Here is a 19,096-nt window from a genome sequence, read left to right as displayed (position 1 = left end):
AAAAATACTTTCACTTCTTGAATCCACCACCCAAAGCCACCACTAACCAACCCACCACCCACATTCCATACACACACTAACACACATAAAACACTTCACCACAAACACAACCTAATTAAATGTATTAACGACATGTTAAAAGTATCTAAATAGAAAACCCATCCCATTATAATATAAGCTAAAGCTAAATACATTCTTCTAAACCGAAAACTTAGCTAGGCTAGCTAAGCAAACCATCAAGTTAATATTAAACCAGAGCACCATCAGATATTCTATTCTTCCACAACTGAACTACTGAATATCGATCTGTCCATCTACGCATTAAAAACTAACAAAAATCACGACATGCCACCCAATATAAGTAAAGAAAAAATATTTAAAACTTTAAACTTTCGGCCGACCGAAAGTCAAATGAACCTTCCATAATAAAAATATAATACTGTCCGTTTAATCCAGATTAATCTCTAAAGAAATTGAGTATCTTATAGCAACTTTTAGTTGAAAAGAACTTCAAGACAAATTGTGCTTTGAATCGCTTGCCAAGATTCCGCTAAGACTGTAAATTTTTCTTTTCTTTAAACAGATTTGTATGAAACTTTTTTCATTTCCATGAAGTCAACATTTTAAATTGCTCGTAGATTTTTCTTGAAAGGCTTCATCAAAAGGAAACTTCTTTTAAAAGGCTGTCAATAAAAGTTTCAAAACTTTAGTAAATTTAAAATGTATAAAAAGCAAACAAATATTTTGGAAGGTTCAAATCCATATGTTATAATCCTAAAAGCAGATACTATAAAGAACGAGCGTCTAACAAATTTATTATCGAATCGCTTTCACTAAATGTTAGTCTATATGTCCAACTAGTTAGACTAGAAGTGTGATTGTGTGAGTGTGTGTGTGAACCTGAAATTTAAACAAATCAGGAGCGGAATTTAGCTGTCGATTTTGACCGTAGCGGAACGTTCATCATACGCCCCGTAAGCCGTTGCGAAAACATTGCCGCAACATGGCCAACAATAATTGCGAAGGGAGTACAAATTACAAATGTTTTCGGGTCGTAACGAGTGTTAGATGCCCGCATTTCACTCACTTACCCATCGAAATGCCTTTAATAATTGCCATTTCATTTCTCATTTCGCCATTCTCCATTTTCCATTTCGCTTTTAAAATGTCCGTTTCAGCGAGAGAGTGTGAGTGTGTACGGGTGCGTGTATGTGTGTGTATGAGCTTTGCAATCACCAAAGTAATCAATTGTTATTGGTGTGTGCTATATATATCGTTCATTTTAGCTATTTGTTCACTGTGTTCCTTAACAATAATAAATACTACTAAGCTCATGTTTCTCGGTTCTTGCTCGGTGTCCAGTTATAATCATCTCTATATACCCAACCAACTATTGCTGTATACCTAACCAACCATATCTATATGTATTTGTGTTTAAACGTCTAACTACCCACCTACTACTACTACTATTATATATTCATACTCGTATATATATTTATCTATAACCAAGTATATATTTTGCCATCTGTGTGTGTGCGTGTGCATCGATGTGTCGAAATCCGGGCGTCGAGAAATCATTTGCCAGTGGCCCATTCGCCCATTAAGTCTGCGTAAGTTAGTCTAAGTAGCCGTGTAAGCTCCACTCGGTTGCATGCCACCCATTCCCCGCCAGAAGTCTCAGTTTAGTTATATAGGACCACAAATCCAGAGGCGCCATTTGAAGCAGCTGTGTTTGCCAAAAGGAATGACTCTATTTCTCTAAATTCATATCTCATCCAGCGTTTTCCACCCACAGAATTATCTGACAGAAACGCATATTCTCATATGCAAGCAAAAAAAACTTTGTCTGTGCAAAAAACTTCATTATGATATTTCCATTCCGCCAAATGCGATTGCAACGAATCCTTTGATGGTGCACCATTCTGAAAAAAAATATAGGAAAAAATGCAGAAAATCCGTGTCCACCCTGGGGAGCTTAAACATTTTAAGCCATAACTTAAACGTCAAAATTTGTTGCCACATTCCCCTTTGGCCGTGTTGCCAGGTGCCGACTAAAAACAACTTAAATGCCACAACTCCCCAAAGGTACAAAAACTGCTAAAAGGAAAAAAAAGAACAACCATATACGCATTTAGTGGAGGGGAGAGGCTCTAACTTGGCTCACAAATGAAGACAAACTACTGCGGAGACTTGCAGTCGGATATAAATGTACCTGGCGGAGTGCAGAGTGTCAACTTTGCGGATTGCGGGGTGCAGGTGCATTTGCAGAACTAATTGCAATTTATATTTACCACTGCAGCGGACCAGGTCCGTAGCTTATTTGGCCTAATGGCGAGTCACACACGAGGTTTAAGCTTGATTGACGCACGGGGCATGTTCACTGTGTTCACCCGTCGCTCGTCCTATGAAAATGGAATTTACATGTCACCCGAGAGCCGTGGCAAGAAAAAAAAATAAAAAAGAACAACCTGGAAAAAAAGGTAGGAAGAGAAAAAAAGTCCAAATCGCTGGAACAATGAATCAAAACACGTACGCCGCACGTTTAATTTCCATGGCACGCAGCATCCGGCGTTGATTTTCGCAGGAAAAGGCATCGAAGGACCAAGACTGAGACCAAAACCGAAACCAAGACGTGGAAAACCGAGACAAAAGACGAAAAGGCCTAGGCGAGAATGGAGGCTGGAAATAAAAATCATATTGATTAGCTGGGCAGTTGGATAGTCAGGGGAAATCAGCAGATTGGGCGTGGCCCTTGGAGAAACCTTTTGGCTGTCAACTTTGTTTGCTAATGAACTTGCTCACAGTCCGGAATTCGTGTCCCGACAAAAGGAACCAACTCGAACAGGGGGATTCCAAGAAGCCATTTCGCCTTCGATTCCCAGTCAGCTTTTCCAGGAGTCTCACATTTTTCGAGCATACATTTCGGGGAACATCGCAGCGAAAGACTTTCACTCGGTTTAATTTATTAATTCTTCTCCCCGAACGACTCACATTTCGACCTAATTTGTATGCGTCGCCAGCGCTGCTAATGTGCGGCCATCATTTAGATCAATAGCAGAGACATTCAAAGGATACAAATACGGATACGGATACACATACAGATACAAATACAGCTAAAGATACAGCTACTGAAACACAAAAAGTTGCAGATGGAGATACATGACTGTAGATTTTCCTAGCCTTATTACGAAGATTCCCCATCGATTAATTCGCCTCTTTTTTGCGTTTTTTTTTTTTTTTTTTTTTTTTGTTTTGTCCATTTACTTATGCTGATTTTGGGCGCGAATTGCGATTCCTTTCACGGCTGCTTAATTGAGATGCCGGTGCCTTAAACCACCAATGCCAGCTGAAAAGCTTTCACTCTAATTGCAACATTATCTGTGTGTTTTTCCAAAGCATCACAAGTCGCACAGAAGTTGCGAAATAAAAAAAACCCAAATAAATCTGACAGCGGCTTAGTTGGTAGATCCGTGGACCAAAAAAAGAAAAAAGAAAGGGAAAAAACCCAAATCGGGTTGAGACCAACGTCAATATTAATAAGGCCGAACAGAGAAAATCAGCACCAAGGGCAGCCAAAAAAATAAAAAAAAAAAAGGGAACCGAAATACAAGCGAATATTTCACTTTTCGAAATTAAAATGATTTTTAATGCGGGCAAAAAGTGATGAAGGTTGGCCCAAAAAGGATTGACGTGCCAATTACTGTCGGGAAATTCGAGTGTGTTTTAACACATTCGGGCAATCAAGTGCTCTCACCTTCTCGCTGCCATATCAATTAACTGTAATGCCCCACAATACATTGGTGTGTGTGTGTGTGTTTGTGTGTATTTTGGACCTGGTCAAAATGCCCTCACGACCGCAATCTCTTAAGCCCAAGTGGGAAACATCTGCGTTTCGGGTTGAGCTTGACCTGTCGCTAATCAGCGCACAAATTCCCCTTAAATGCCGCAGCGTTTGCATGTAATCCTCGTTACCACGGCAACCACGCCCCAACGCCCCCTGGACAACACTCCCCCACATTCCACTCCCCACATATACATATAGATATATGTATAAATATATATATTCAGCATCATGGATACCACGTCATTGCCTCTTTGCGGCGACCGAAAAATGCAAAATACTAAATTGTCCACAAAATGTTTACGCAACATTCTCGGGCTCTCGAGTCGAAATCAGAGCCGTAATTGCATTTTATTGCAGCATTTGAGGGCAGCAGCAAAGTCAAGAGACACTCATATATAATGCACGCAACTATACTATATATATATATATATTTGTACATTCACTGATGGGTTTACATACGAGTATAGCATATCGCATGCTTTGCCCGCATTTTTGGAGTATCTGCCGAGGTTCATTTGCATATGCGCATATTGGTAGTGCCACAGAGTGGATTTGGGATACAAAGATACATTGCTGGTATAAGATATTTGTATGTGGCCATTTCCTGTTCTCGAGTGCTTTTGTGGCAATGGAAATTCCGCTTGGGTCGTCAAACGCTGGTTGAGATCTATTACAGTGAATGTTTTAGCAAATATCCTTGATTTAGGCTAAGAAGAATCCTTATATAAGTTTAATGTAACTCAAACAAAACCTGTGTAAGTCTGTACTTGGAAAATCCCCCACAGAATGCCAAATCTTTAGATCTTAAGACCAACACACAACCAGAAAAACAAACCAAACACAAAATCCCCCAATGATTCCCAGACTAGATATTTATCCCCGAAAAAATCCCAACTCTAGTTATCTAGAATCCAAAACAACCAAAACAAAAAACATTTTTAGTATTTATGAAACAAGAAAATGACAAATCAAAGCGCAAGTCACAAATAACAAATAAAAAACCTATGAAAAATAAAAAGAAAAAATTCAAATAATTAAAAATGAAATATGATGACCGATAAATCGAACAGATTAGTAACTTGATAAGCGAATAACAACCAGAATCGATCGAGACAATAATCAAATTAAAACAAATTGTACAATAATCTAGCGCGGATGAGGGATTCGATGGCACGTATCACACCAACATTGTGGTCAAACATAACGGCAGTTGTCTGTACGTGCCCCCTGGTATCTTCAAGAGCACATGCAAGATAGACATCACGTGGTTCCCATTTGATGACCAACATTGCGAAATGAAATTCGGTAGTTGGACTTACGATGGAAATCAGGTAAAGTGGCAATCGACAAACAAAAAACATAAAAACAAGCAACAAAACAAATACAAAAACAAAAAGCTAATAGTTCCAATAGTACAGTGAACGCTGGCTACACTAGGCGACACGCACACATCACTCACACTCACACTGACACAAAATAAAACACATTCCAACTCGAGCACGATCACGCTTCTGCCAAATCACGAGACTCACGCACGAGGAAGCGCGAAGGAAGTCCGTTCCGTAGAGAGTTGACTGTAGCCAAACGAGAAGTTCATAGAGAGTTTAGGATATTTACTGTAGGGTTAGGACGGATTTGTAATTTCGTTTATATGCTTTTCCAAACTTCTATCTCTCTCTCTCTCTCTCTCTGTTTGTCTTTCTATCTCTATCCACCCGAATCTATCTTCTAGTTTTTGATTTGTTCGCTCGTTAACCTCATGCCGAACAATTCTTTGCGTTTTTGCGAATTACAAAACCAAAAGATCGCAGTGTTGTTAACAACACTGAACTGTAAGAGTTCCCATGTGTCGGCTAAAATATTCAATCCTGATTTTAATTGGAATATTGAATATTTTATGCCAACACTCAACCGATGAGCTTAGCTCAAAAGCAAAAGGCAACCGCTTTCAACACTGGTTTCGCCAGTGTTGAGAGTCCTCGGTTAGCCCCTCGTAGAAAGTCTCCCAAAATGGAATCATGTGTGGAAACCCTAGAATCGTTCAACACAGAGAACCTCTGAAGTTTCAACTATTTTGCATGGTAGCAGGCAAATAAAAAAACCACGCCCAAAATAAACAAGCAACAGGCGTATTTTTGGACGAAGTAAAGACTCTTAATGAAAGTCAACAAAGAAATCTATTTGTATGCAAAACAGAAGGATGTTTTGAGAACAACTTTAATTTACAGCGCTTTTATTTCCCACGTATTTTGCACCCACAAGATATTTAAAAAACAATTTCGAAACAAATGAAAAGAATATAAAATTCTATATTTTGCTCGCTCTCTCTATATCTCTCTCTCTTTCGTACACCTCGAACACATGCTATATCTGTACATAAATGTTGTTTCAATGTGGCTTATTGTAAAAACTCTTAACAAAATTCAACAAAAAACTAAAATCTTAAATGTTCTCTTTCTCCAATTAAAAATACAAAAACTCAAACTCAAAACTCAATGACCAACCACAAAAAAATATATGTATGTAAAAATTGATTTGCTATTTGCAAATTGATTTCCATTCTCTGTGAATACCCATGAAAAAAAAAAAAAAAAAAATTGTTTAAAAATCAGTTGGATTTGGTTTTGAATTCCGAAGATGGAGGGGATCTTTCCGATTTCATAACAAATGGCGAGTGGTACTTGATTGGTTAGTAAACAAACCTCATTATGCTTATTTCTCTAACTGTTATTTCGTTTGATCGTTGTCATTTGTAAATGTCTAATACATTATGCATATTCTCAATTGCAAAAGAAACCCGCATTTATTTTTAAGTTTAAAACATTGCCTGCTCAACCGAAAAATTGCTTCATAGACCAATTATGATTTGCAATATCTCTTTATTTTATTGAAAAACTAGTTTTACGATTGAATTGTATATACTTTAATGACCTCGTTCGCAAGACGAGTGTGTAAAAATCAGTTGTACATACGTGTGTCTTTGTGTCTGTAAATGTATCTATGTTTGTGTCACTGTCTCGACCCCAAAATATCCTTGGCCGAACCAGACTAATCCAATTTTATCGTTCAGCCATGCCGGGAAAGAAGAATACGATAGTCTACGCCTGCTGCCCAGAACCATATGTCGATATCACCTTTACTATACAAATTCGCCGCCGTACATTATATTATTTTTTCAATTTAATCGTGCCATGTGTGCTAATCTCATCGATGGCCCTCTTGGGCTTCACATTGCCGCCGGATTCGGGCGAAAAGCTGACGCTGGGTGAGTATGCCAACCGAGTCCCCTTGTCCAAAGACACAAAACCGTACAAACCTAACATGCCAATCGATCTCAACTGTATTATCAGATTTTCTAAATGAATTTTGTGAGTTTTTTCAGCGGTGATAACCCCATTACGAAACTCCCAGTTCGAGTTCCTCTATAAATATATATGCATAGATGTCTGAGGTAGTTAGTTAGGAAAGTCGAGTTCGGTGAGGTCAAGCAGCAAGGGTAGCGAATTGAGGCTTAGCTGGATTTAAATATCGAAGATAAACCCCCAATCCCATTATAAATCTACGCTGCTTTTAACGATAGTCAGTCTATGCATGTTCTCTGTTCAGTTTTTAAACTAAAGTAAAGCAAATATAACCAACAAGTGTTTCCTTTTTGAAATTCAAAACTGTAAATCCGTAATTCTTATAAAATATGTCATAAAAAGGAAGCACTTATTTTGTACTATTAAAAATAAATAAGAGCCCCCTTTGTCCCGTGAAAAGAATAATTAAATAACCCCCTTTTAAACTCCATGAACAACCCATCCCAATAAAGGAGTACGAATTAAAGCTGATGAGTAAACTGTGTTAACGTTATTCTAATTTTTCGATAAATACTAATGATAAATCTTATTACGTAAACTTGATCTTTCAGTTTTCCGATGTGTTTTGCGTTCGACTTTGATTTAAATTGCGTTTTATATTTATTGTATCTCTTGTTGCAGGCGTAACTATACTACTATCATTAACAGTATTTCTAAACCTTGTCGCCGAGTCCATGCCGACAACGTCGGACGCTGTTCCTCTTATAGGTACACACACACGTTAATTAAAACGCTATAGCTTAAAGTACGATCGGCCGATCGGTCGACATCTCGACCGCTAACAACTCGGCGGCGAACAGAAAGTCGTGCTGTGCTAATGCTGTTTTTAGTTAATCATTAGTTTTGCTACAGTAGTGCCAATGAACTGAGAAACGAAAAAAAAAAAACGAAAAACAAAAAACCAAACAAAAACTAAAACCAAAAACCAAAGCCACGAATACTAACAAAAGATACCGAAATCAGAAATACGAATACGAAATACCAATTAACTTAGCTCTCAACACTTCTGTAACTGTAACTTCTAACTCACACCCACACACTCACCCGAAAAACCGGAAGTGCACACTCCGGATTTCCGGCACAACCTCCACACACGAATGAGGAATGATCAGTACAACTCCTAACTCTTTGATGTTTGCCATAGATCTATCTATATCTCTCTGTTACCTCTGGACTCTCCACTGAACCACCGATCAATAAAACTGGATGTCGGATATAGACTATAGCCACGTACACGTACAACTACTATATGTTTAACCCGAACACACGTCACCGCCAACACTGAAATCCCCATCCAAGTACCGTGTAAAGTACTCCAGTCCGGGGAACTCTCCCTCCATCCTTTGCTTTTCTCTCGCTTTTCCAACTAACTAACCCTAGTCTTGCCAGTCTTTTCCAACTCTTTTCTAATTCTAATACCTTTGGGTTAACTCCGATAGCTCTGACATAATTGGTATTTGACCACACGACAAATCAACACCGAATCACCAATCCAATTCACAATCACAATTACAGCCACAGTCACAGCCACAAAGTACAAATACAATTAAGAGAGTTTTTCGTTTCGATTTTGATGTGTTTGCCCAAAAAAAAAGAACTAAAAACAAGAAGTACTTGTCCTATATAATCGGTTCCTGAGTTATTTTTGTCGTTTGGTTGTTGCTTCGTTTGTTCGATTGTTTGTTTGTTGGATTCGTTTGCTTATCTACGTGTGCCTCTAGCTGAACCCCTTGTTTCGATCGTATCGTTTCGTTGGTCTCTCAACTCTTCAGTTCTTAGAATGCCAAACCTAAAACCTAACAATGTTGAATAATATAAATCCCGAACCGAGTAACCCCGATCATCCTGTAAATAAGCTTGTCCTTAGTGTGTGCGCTCGCCTCATAATCACGCTGGGACGAGTCCTTAAAAACCCAACTACTCATCCCTAAAACCCTTCAATCATCCCGACTCGCAAAAGCATAGCAGCATTGCCAAAAGAAACCGCATCAAAAACGTAGACAGAAATGCAATTAAAGAAAATGTATTTTAAATATAGCCACAACTGTATATATACACAAATATATTTAAAAGAGAAACTATAAAAAATCCAACGAACCACCTTTTTTCGCTACCAAAAAAAAAAAAAATAAATAAATCTAGAAAGCAGGAGCAAAACCAAAGCCAAAAAAGAAACAGCAAACCAGAAACAAAAACCAACTAACTAACTTACAAAAAGCCCAACAGCTGAGTTAACCAGTTTTCCTTTTCCATATTTTTTTTTTTTGGTTTTTTTTTTTTTTTGGTCCGGTTAGACAAAAAACATGAACAAACCATAAATGGAGAAAAAGAGGGAAAGTGGTGGAAGGATTGTAGTGTGATTGGGCTCGAGGGCAGGCAGCCGCAGTTGCGGTCAGAGGATGGCAGAGAAGTCCGCCAGAAATGCACTTACATTCATGTCCCGCACTGTTCGCCGCCAGTCCTTGGGCATTCCAACGGCCTTCTGTCCTTTCACTCGTCTTCCCAAATCGAATGTCAACTGCAATAGTTAGAGATCCGGAATGCTGAGTAATAGAGTCTTCTCCCCAGCTTCCATACTCCTGTATATTAAATGTTCGTAGGCTAGTGAATAGAGCAGATATCCTAGAGGTTTGTATGTCGGCTGCAGTGAACATTTTGATACTTGGCTTGGTAGAGAGGAATAGCTAGAAAGACCAGAGCATTTGAACCCCTGAGCACACGAATCCTAGCGGTAGGTATAGCTTGAACCAATCAGTTCGTAATGCTAGAGCTGTACAAACGAAGCCTTTGGGGCTCGCAACTAAGCATCTATTGTTAACCATATATGACTATATATATTTCGAACACCGATCACCCACAAAAAACCGAACACTGTAAATAGACAACACGCTGAACAGACGTAAGTACACCGAAAAGCCACCGAAAAACCACTTAAGCCACCGATTCCCAAGAACAAGAACAAAACACCACCGAACCACCACTGAAAAAAATAAAGAACAACCAGAACTTTTGTCGAACGTCGCCACACGAGCGCATGCAAATCAATCGAAAAAAATAAGAGAGGCTAATACCAAAAAGCAAAAGCTTCTCAACACTCTATGTCCTAATCCTCTTTCGCTCTCGCTCTTTCAGTATATATATACCAGTTTGTCAATATCCATATAGCTACTACTATATATCTCTTCCGGCAAGAACTATTTGAACTTGCACACCCACTTACTCGCAAGAAACGAATTCTCCACCAAACACCGAACAACCACAAGAAACCCAGCCACTAACAACACCAAACTAATCTAGATCCTCTTGCTCAACAACCCGGAAATGTATCTATATATTTATATATATAATATATAAAAAACGCAAAAACCAGTCATTTGCAACCCGTAAACTCCTGGCATCTAAACACCGAACCCTCGAATCATATATATATAGAACCGTAGCGCTAAACGAATCTCCACCTAAACGATAAAACCCTAAACGAAACCAAAATCGAAGCAACATTTGAACTTGCATTTATGCAGATCCATTTGATCAGATGGTAGAGTTGCAACTCCACATAATATCGTATCGTTCATGATGTCGAGCCCATCATGCGTTCATATTATGTCATATATCTATATATATATATATATATATTCTTCCCCTGTTCCGAAACCAAATCCGTTAGCTCCTAACCCCGAAACAGAAAACTTCCAGAGACTTGACAAATTGTCATTTGCATGCAAAATGCAAAGTTTCCTGCTTAATGTCCTCTTAGCCTCAGTCTTTTGTCTCTCTCTCTCTCTCTTGCAGTCTGTTGCCATCTCTTTCGTCGTGGCACGTAGCAAATTAAATGAGGAGCGCCCTCAGTGGGCGTGGCAAATTGGCAACACGTAGCGCAAGTGAAAAGGGGGTTTTCTGAGACGACTTCGAGTTCAATTTACAAATATTCCCAGACCAAGAAAAACTTGCGCTTCTTTCAAAGTTTTCCTGTCTCTCCTTTGCCTTGCTAATGGCTCAAACTTGGACCGCCCCTCAACCACCCACTTTTACCGCTAAGCTCTTGAAAAGTTTATGTATTTTTTGAAGAAAAAAAAACTAATACCCAGAGACACACTTCGTGTCCATCTTAGTAACATAAAAGGGGAAATACCTTCAGATTTTTGACCTCACAACTTCTCGTTTGGATTAAAAGAGCATCCCTGATTTTTACGTACCTTTGGTCCCCAGTTTTCCCCTCCAGGCCCCCAACTTTTTTTGGACCCGATTCGATTTTTGAGTTCGCAGCATACTCAGGCATATACTCATCCACACGCCAGCACACTTCATTCAGAGTTCAAGATCAATGTAACCGCTAAATGCTTACTCTAAATAGCCAAAGAACACAACAATCTCCCCCATCTTCAATCTCCAACTTGTTCGGCCCGAAGGCCCTTCGAAATAGTGAACCTCGAACTGCTACAAAGATACAAAATAGAGAACCTATACAATACTGAACCCACATACTCGTATTTACCTCTCCGAAAGTCCTTGAAATATCTACGAATACACAAAGAAACACGAAGACACACGCCACCCAAAAGGATACAGATATACCAACTATACACTTGAACATACATAAAACGTACGCTTTTTGATTTCCATTTTGATTGTGTCATTTGTTTTTGTGTGGTTGTTATTGTATTTTTCAAAACGAAAACGAAATTCTTTTGTTTCAGGAGTTACAATTCTTCTATCGCTCACAGTGTTTCTCAACCTTGTAGCTGAGACATTGCCCCAAGTATCTGATGCAATCCCCTTGTTAGGTAGCGATTGCATTTAAAACATACTTACCAAATGCAAATATATATTCAAATTTGTCAAAACAAAAACCAAAGAATAATTAACAAAGTACTTAATATGATTTACACGTACACGCCTTTAAATATATGTGTATATATAGCCGTATATATACATATATATGTAACTAACTAAACTACATATATATATTCATGAATATTATTGTTATTGTTGTTACCTATATATATACATATCTATTACGATTATATTACTCACACACATTGCTAAATTGTTCGCATATATAATCCCCAAAACAAACCAAAGCCAAAAAGAAACCAAACCGAACTTAAACTTAAATAAAGTATTAGTCTAACCAACAACCAAGTCAAACAATCAATATCCAACTCAAAAGTGACTAAAGTGACTAAAAGTTGTTAAATGTTATTTGTGTACGTCGTACTATGTTTACTAATTACAACAACTTTGCTAAGTACTTACTAACTTAACTAAACCAAACCAAACTAAACCAAATCAATTCTAATTCCAACTCGTTCTCTCTGTCCCACCCTATCTTCTAAAAATCGTTCTGAACTTGAAGTTATCAATATATCAATATCAATATCAAATACAAATATGTATCAATATATATCGAAGCAGTTCTTAGTTGATCATACTATATTCTGTTGCCTCTATATCTCTCAATCTCAATCTCTATCTCTCTCTATCACTCTGCCTATATCCTACTATCTTCATTTGAACAATCGACAATCTTTTTGGTTTGCTTCTTATTCAAGTCAACTTAGATGAACAACAAATCCCCAGCTAGCCAGCAAAGAACACAAGTTAGGGTTGTCTTTTAAATGCTATCGTTATCTATAATGTACTTCCGTTCTATACTTCCTCCACTTCCGTTTCCACTTTCTCTTCAATTTCTACCTCACAAGCTCGTTGAAGTTCGACCAATCGAATTGCAACGCTGCCGCACCGATGATCAATCAAATTCCTTTCAATATATATACTCTCAATTCCCTGAACTTAACCAGCGATGCCTTAATGATGTAATAGAATCCAAAAAATATATTCTTCCATTCAATAATAATTCCAATTAATGTACTCAAAAATTTCAATTTCAAACCTTTTTCTAATGCATCGAAGCCTCGCCCTGGCAAGTTCCTTCTGTAATTTTTCAACTTGTGCAAAATAAATACAATTATACGATTAAGTATACCATATATCCGAACTATATATTAACCGTTATGTATTGCAGTACACCTTGCTTGTACTTCTTTCGCTTTGTTTAAAAACCGCCACTCCCTTAATTTCAACCCATATGTAATTACAAAAGATACTTATGAGACAGATTTCAATGCAAGTGAGTTTGGGATAATACTTGTGAAAAGAAAACGAAAATGCAGAAGTATGCTAATGATGATGTCGTCCTCACCGACACTCAACCGAAAGAAAAATAAATTAAATGAAAAGAAAAGAAAAGAAAGAAAGAAGTTTTATGTCTTGTATTGTATGATTTGACTTTTTTGCCAAACAGCTTTGATTTGTGTTTGATTTGGTTCTCTCACTCTCACCATCACGCCACCCAATTCACTCGTTCATGAATAGCTAATCGAATTTTGCATTGCTCCACCATCACCGCCACAGAAAATAAAAAGATATTATATATATATTTTTCACCCTCGGTTTGTCCATGAATTACAAAACACCATCTTGAAGCTCGTTCTCGTTCGTTATCGTTATCGTTATCGCTCGCTCACCCGTCACACAGAAAAACTCTCAGTCATGACCTCGACCACCCACCACCAACCACCCACCGCCCACAAAAAGAACCCACCCACCCACACACGCTACTTTACCACTTTCTTAGCTATTGTCTGTGCCAACCATCCACCCGATTCCCCGATCACATATACGATATATATATATATCTATATTCCCCCCTCTATGCGAACTCACCTTCGATATCACACTACTGTTTGACCCATTTCTCGGAATGATATTTTTTGCTTGAGAACCTTTTTGAGAACTCAAAACTGTGAACTGTGAAAACTGTCCAATTTTCCAATTGAATAATGTCGAATGTAAATACTGATCGCTCGATTGCCTAGCTGGTATTGCAAAAATATCATTTCGCTGAGATCCGCTTATTTTGTTTGTTTGTTGAAATGGGTCGCGGATTCGTTTGCTTTCAGATAACCGGTAATAGCCACTCTCCACTTGGCATGCACTCTCCCCCACCAACAAACAATAATTAATATTAAATATATAGTATGAATATATATGCTTGAAGACCTAATGGTCTTGTGTGTCAAGTTGTGTTGTGTTCTCTGCGAGAAGGTTCAGCCAAAAAATATCATTTAGTCTAATCCCGAAGCTTTTGTCGGAGGCGAACACCGATCGATTTTGATCTGGAGTTCGCTTCCGTATCCTTATCCTTTTCCCAACCAACTCAATCAAATCCCCAAAAGACACTGAACGGACGAACTTCGGCGATTTACGAAACCCAATTCTTGATCCTCAAAAACCAAATTTTGACCAAATTCGACTAAATATTTTGCAGGTGTCACTATACTACTGTCGCAAACAGTTTTCTCCCTGCTGGTCGGCAATGTCATTACGAAAACCAGCGAGGCCGTACCGCTCTTAGGTATTAGAAATTCCAATTGACTTGTTTGTAACATTGAGTTTATCATTTCGAAAAACAATCAAAATCCAACCAAAACTAAATTAAAATTCTAGAGCTTTAAAAACAACCAAAACTTTTCTCTCTTTTAGCTGATAAATCAAAATAAAATCAAACTGAATATGAAAACCAAAAAACGATTGTACAAAGTACTCCTTAGACATAACGAAAGTTTGCGCTAAAAATCAAAGTGAATCTTGTAAAAAACCAAACTAGACCGACTAAAGTAGGTAAACGAATGTTAAGCGATGAAGAGCATGATCCAATTCCAACTGGATAAACACGAGATGCTGATGATGAACCAAGAGTATTTTTTGGAACCCAAATGAAACCCCGAACCCAAAAACTAACCCGAAACCCAACCGAACAACCTCCGCTTCTTTAGACTTTTGGCTGAACCTCTTTGACTCTGAGACAAACTCCAACTAACACACTCGATTCTTTCCCGACTATATATATTTCCGATTTTGCTTTCCAGGGTGAACTTTGCTTTGCTGAAACACCCGGCCGCAAATCGGAAATACTTTGTACATATTTAATTCTTCACTTTAGGTATTCGCAATTAGCAATTTGGCGTTGTTCCTCACACCCAAGTATCAAAAGCCTACTCAAAACAATAAATTAATTGAAGCGATTGTCAAAACGCTATTAAATATTCAGAGAGCATACAGTAAACTGCAGAGACGTTAAATCAATTGCAACCCACTTAAAGCGTTCGCCCAAGCAATTAAAATATCTATTCCCAGCATTTAATAGAACAAGTTGAAAATTACTACTTACCCAGGCAAAGATTACCGATGACCCAAGCCCACACCAAAATTGCTTGCTTTTTCTATTTTATGAGAGTAGAAAGGGCAAAGGACAGAAAAGATATTAAATAAAGAAATATTTTTAGCACATTATAATTGCATTTTCAGCAAAAAAACGTATAAATTACTTAAAAACTAAGTGCTTATTCAACTTTAAAAATCTTAATAGACAGATTCTTTAAAATTTGATAAAGTAAACTTATTGAAATGACGTACGAAAATGTTAAAGAAGTCAATTATCTCTAAAATCTATAAAATATTACAATTTTTAAAGATTAAATTACCAATTAAAACTGTCCTTTGCTCAACTTTTGTAACCAATCGCTAAAGCCATTTCCATGCATGATCCCCAGTGAAAACGGTTTACACTAAACTGCATGATTACGAATGAAACCTAAAAGTATTGAGTAAACTTCGAACGTAGTGGCTTTCATTAGACATTACTTAGTAGCATCCGCAACGTAAATTAGCCTAGAGTAAAAACACAGTAAACTTGCTCACGCTACTTTCTCTAATCGTAACTCTAACCAAAGTCTTTCATGAAATGAAGCTAAACTAAAGTAATGTTGTACTATTTATGTAAATTATTATTTCGAGCTTTCGTTCTTAGTGTTTCGATGATTTGAAGGGAACCCCGGAGCACCACATTAATATAGAATTTTTCTCTGCTCTCTGTTCACCCCGCAAATCTGCAAATCCGCAAATCCGAAAACCCAAACTCACGCACCACCCATAGGCACCTACTTCAACTGCATAATGTTCATGGTCGCATCGTCGGTGGTGCTGACAGTAGTGGTGCTCAACTACCACCATCGCACAGCGGACATCCACGAGATGCCACCGTGGGTGAGTTACACCTACCTCCATTTAATCCCCACCATTTCCCCAGCCTGATTAATTTCCGCTCCATTAATTCCCCAGATCAAATCCGTTTTCCTACAATGGCTGCCCTGGATCTTGCGAATGGGTCGACCCGGCCGCAAGATCACACGCAAAACAATACTATTAAGCAATCGCATGAAGGAGCTGGAGCTGAAGGAGCGCTCCTCCAAGTCCCTGCTGGCCAATGTCCTCGACATCGACGACGACTTCCGGCACACAATATCGGGCTCCCAAACCGCCATCGGTTCATCAGCGTAAGTTTAAGTTATTCTTCGTTAGTTATATTAGCCCTGGGATTAACCTGGCTTGTTAATCTGCAGTAGCTTTGGCCGGCCCACAACGGTGGAGGAGCACCACACGGCCATCGGCTGCAATCACAAAGATCTTCACCTGATTCTCAAAGAATTGCAATTTATTACGGCGCGCATGCGCAAAGCTGACGACGAAGCGGAATTGATTGGCGATTGGAAGTTCGCGGCAATGGTTGTGGATAGGTAAGTTTATATTATTTAGAAAATTTGTGATTTAGGTGTTTTAAAAGCTGAAATAACAAAACCAAAGTTATATAATTTATTGAAATAAAAGTAAAAAATCTAAATCGATTTTTTAAACACACTCAACACAGCCATAGGTTGTGTTTTAATATGAACGTACATCCAAGTTTATTTTGCAAAGAAAATTAAATTTCCCCCTAAAACGAATTCCAAATGAGCAAATTGGTTTTTAATTTACTATTGATCAAGTGTTGCTTGTGGAGTTCTTAAATAGGATAAAAGAATCTGTTTACTGATTTTTAAAAGAACAGCGATTTCAGCTCCATATAGTTTCCAATCGGTAGTTAATCATATAACCGAAATCGCTTGCTCAATTATGAACTGGAAGATATGTGCTCGCGACTGGGTGTGAACTTATTGAACCAAAGCCGGCAGGATTCGACGGCCGCCCGTGTGGCAAGTCAAACAATTAGGCCACACGACTTCCGGCGGAATGAAGCCACACAGACGCGTGCAGGCTCACGCATGCACCACACACTCACACTCACACCCCCACTCCCACACACACGCTCACAAACACATGCACACGTGACGCAAATATTGAAAGATGGCCGACTACCGTTCGGCGGCCATTTTGTTTGGAGTTCATGCCCATTTTGTTTGCTAACGCAGTGCTCTGCTTAATTTTCTACTCCACAGATTTTGTTTAATTGTTTTCACGCTCTTCACGATTATCGCAACGGTTACCGTGCTGCTCTCGGCTCCTCACATAATCGTGCAATAAGGACGCTCGACCTAGACAATTAAGCTACGGATATGGAAACGCCCGCTGGGGAAGATGCCTAGTTAAGTTCTTTTTTCAAAAACCCAAAACTAGCGAAGCTGCTTCGAAACAAAGCGAAACAAAAAAACTACAAAAAAATAATACAAATAAAAAATTGTTAATTACATTTTTAAGTAAAAACCAAAAAAGAGCAAAGGAAAATGTCGCAAGAAGAAAACAAAACGAGACAAAATCATGTACTAAAAAAGAATATTTTATGGACAAACCAAACAAAAAAGCAAAAATTACTGCCGTACAAGAACCGAAAAAAAGTGTTAAGTAAGCTACACACATACACACACAAAATTATAAGAGTTAAGCAAACAAGAGGGAATGAAACAAAAATTTGCATAGGAATAGCCAGGGAAGGAGACGATAAACGAGCAGGACGAAAGGAACAACAAAGGAAACATCGCGGGACAGGACACACAGAGGTTACATATATGTACACCCACTCACACAGACAGACACAGATTCACATACATCTAGGTAATTGTATGTACAATAACAGAGTTATAAGTTAATTAATATGCTGAGTTGTTATAATTTATGTAAGATGATGAACAGATGACAGACACACAGATACAGAGACACGCATACACCTAAGATATATGATATATATAAGAGATTGTTCCTATGAGACATTAGATATGTATTTAAAATGGCAACACACTCACGTACAGAACAGACACTGAAGCACTTAATTGACAAATGCAAAAACAAGGGAAAGAAACCATTTATTCATAGGAAAAGTGTAAACGGGAGAAGGACGGGAGTTTATGGAGGTTTTCGTTATGGCCTGATGACCCTTTGTTGTCTGCTTTTTCTGGCTTCAATATTTTCCTCTTCTGTTTTCATTTTGGGATCACGTGGACCAACAATATTTTGTTTGATTTTCTTCATTCGAGTTTGCAAACAAAATATGATCCCAATGAAGAAACTTTTACGAAACCTACTTTCACTTTCATTCGATCCTTTGCGTTTCGCAACAATTTAAACCTTTAATGGTTCTCTTGACATTTAAATTTAATTTTGGTTAGTTCTTCCATCTTTTGGAACGCTTTAAACTAGTTGTTTGGACGATAGCTGATTGTAAATGGTAACAAACTGACACATAATAATGAATATAAACAAAGGTCTATATATACACACATATACTCATAGTGAATTGAATTAATTTTTAAAAGACGCATTCACGAACACATTGAGGGGAGGTATGTTCGCTGAACAACATGTTTTTAGAAAATTTATTGTTGAAATATTGTAGCAAATTGTGTAAGCATAATGACAAACGACCCGAGGGCGAAACAAACCGAGTTATAGTCACCAATTAATTAGTCAAAGTAATAATAAACGGAAATCGAAAAACCAGAGAAACCAAAACCGAACTAGCAATACAAGATGAACAGGTGTATATATATTTTATGAC

General features: G+C 38.1%; 1 protein-coding gene across 1 annotated transcript in view; it reads left to right on the top strand.

Moving 5' to 3' along the window:
* The window catches only part of LOC108101180 (neuronal acetylcholine receptor subunit alpha-7), a 37,291-nt gene extending 19,487 nt beyond the window's left edge, over positions 1–17,804 (top strand). Inside the window, exons 5-12 of the mRNA XM_043209299.1 lie at positions 4,995–5,175; positions 6,457–6,532; positions 6,915–7,109; positions 7,828–7,914; positions 16,205–16,314; positions 16,390–16,604; positions 16,671–16,844; positions 17,544–17,804. Coding sequence (XP_043065234.1) covers positions 4,995–5,175; positions 6,457–6,532; positions 6,915–7,109; positions 7,828–7,914; positions 16,205–16,314; positions 16,390–16,604; positions 16,671–16,844; positions 17,544–17,628 — 1,123 coding nt within the window. The 3' untranslated portion in view covers positions 17,629–17,804. The remainder of the gene's footprint in view (positions 1–4,994; positions 5,176–6,456; positions 6,533–6,914; positions 7,110–7,827; positions 7,915–16,204; positions 16,315–16,389; positions 16,605–16,670; positions 16,845–17,543) is intronic.
* Positions 17,805–19,096: the final 1,292 nt, after the last annotated feature.

This window comes from Drosophila ficusphila, unplaced genomic scaffold (genome assembly GCF_018152265.1).
Source record: "Drosophila ficusphila isolate 14025-0441.05 unplaced genomic scaffold, ASM1815226v1 contig_794, whole genome shotgun sequence".
Lineage (NCBI taxonomy): Eukaryota > Metazoa > Arthropoda > Insecta > Diptera > Drosophilidae > Drosophila > Drosophila ficusphila.
The sequence above is the reverse complement of the archived record's forward strand: the minus strand, read 5'-3'. Positions and strand labels throughout refer to the sequence as shown.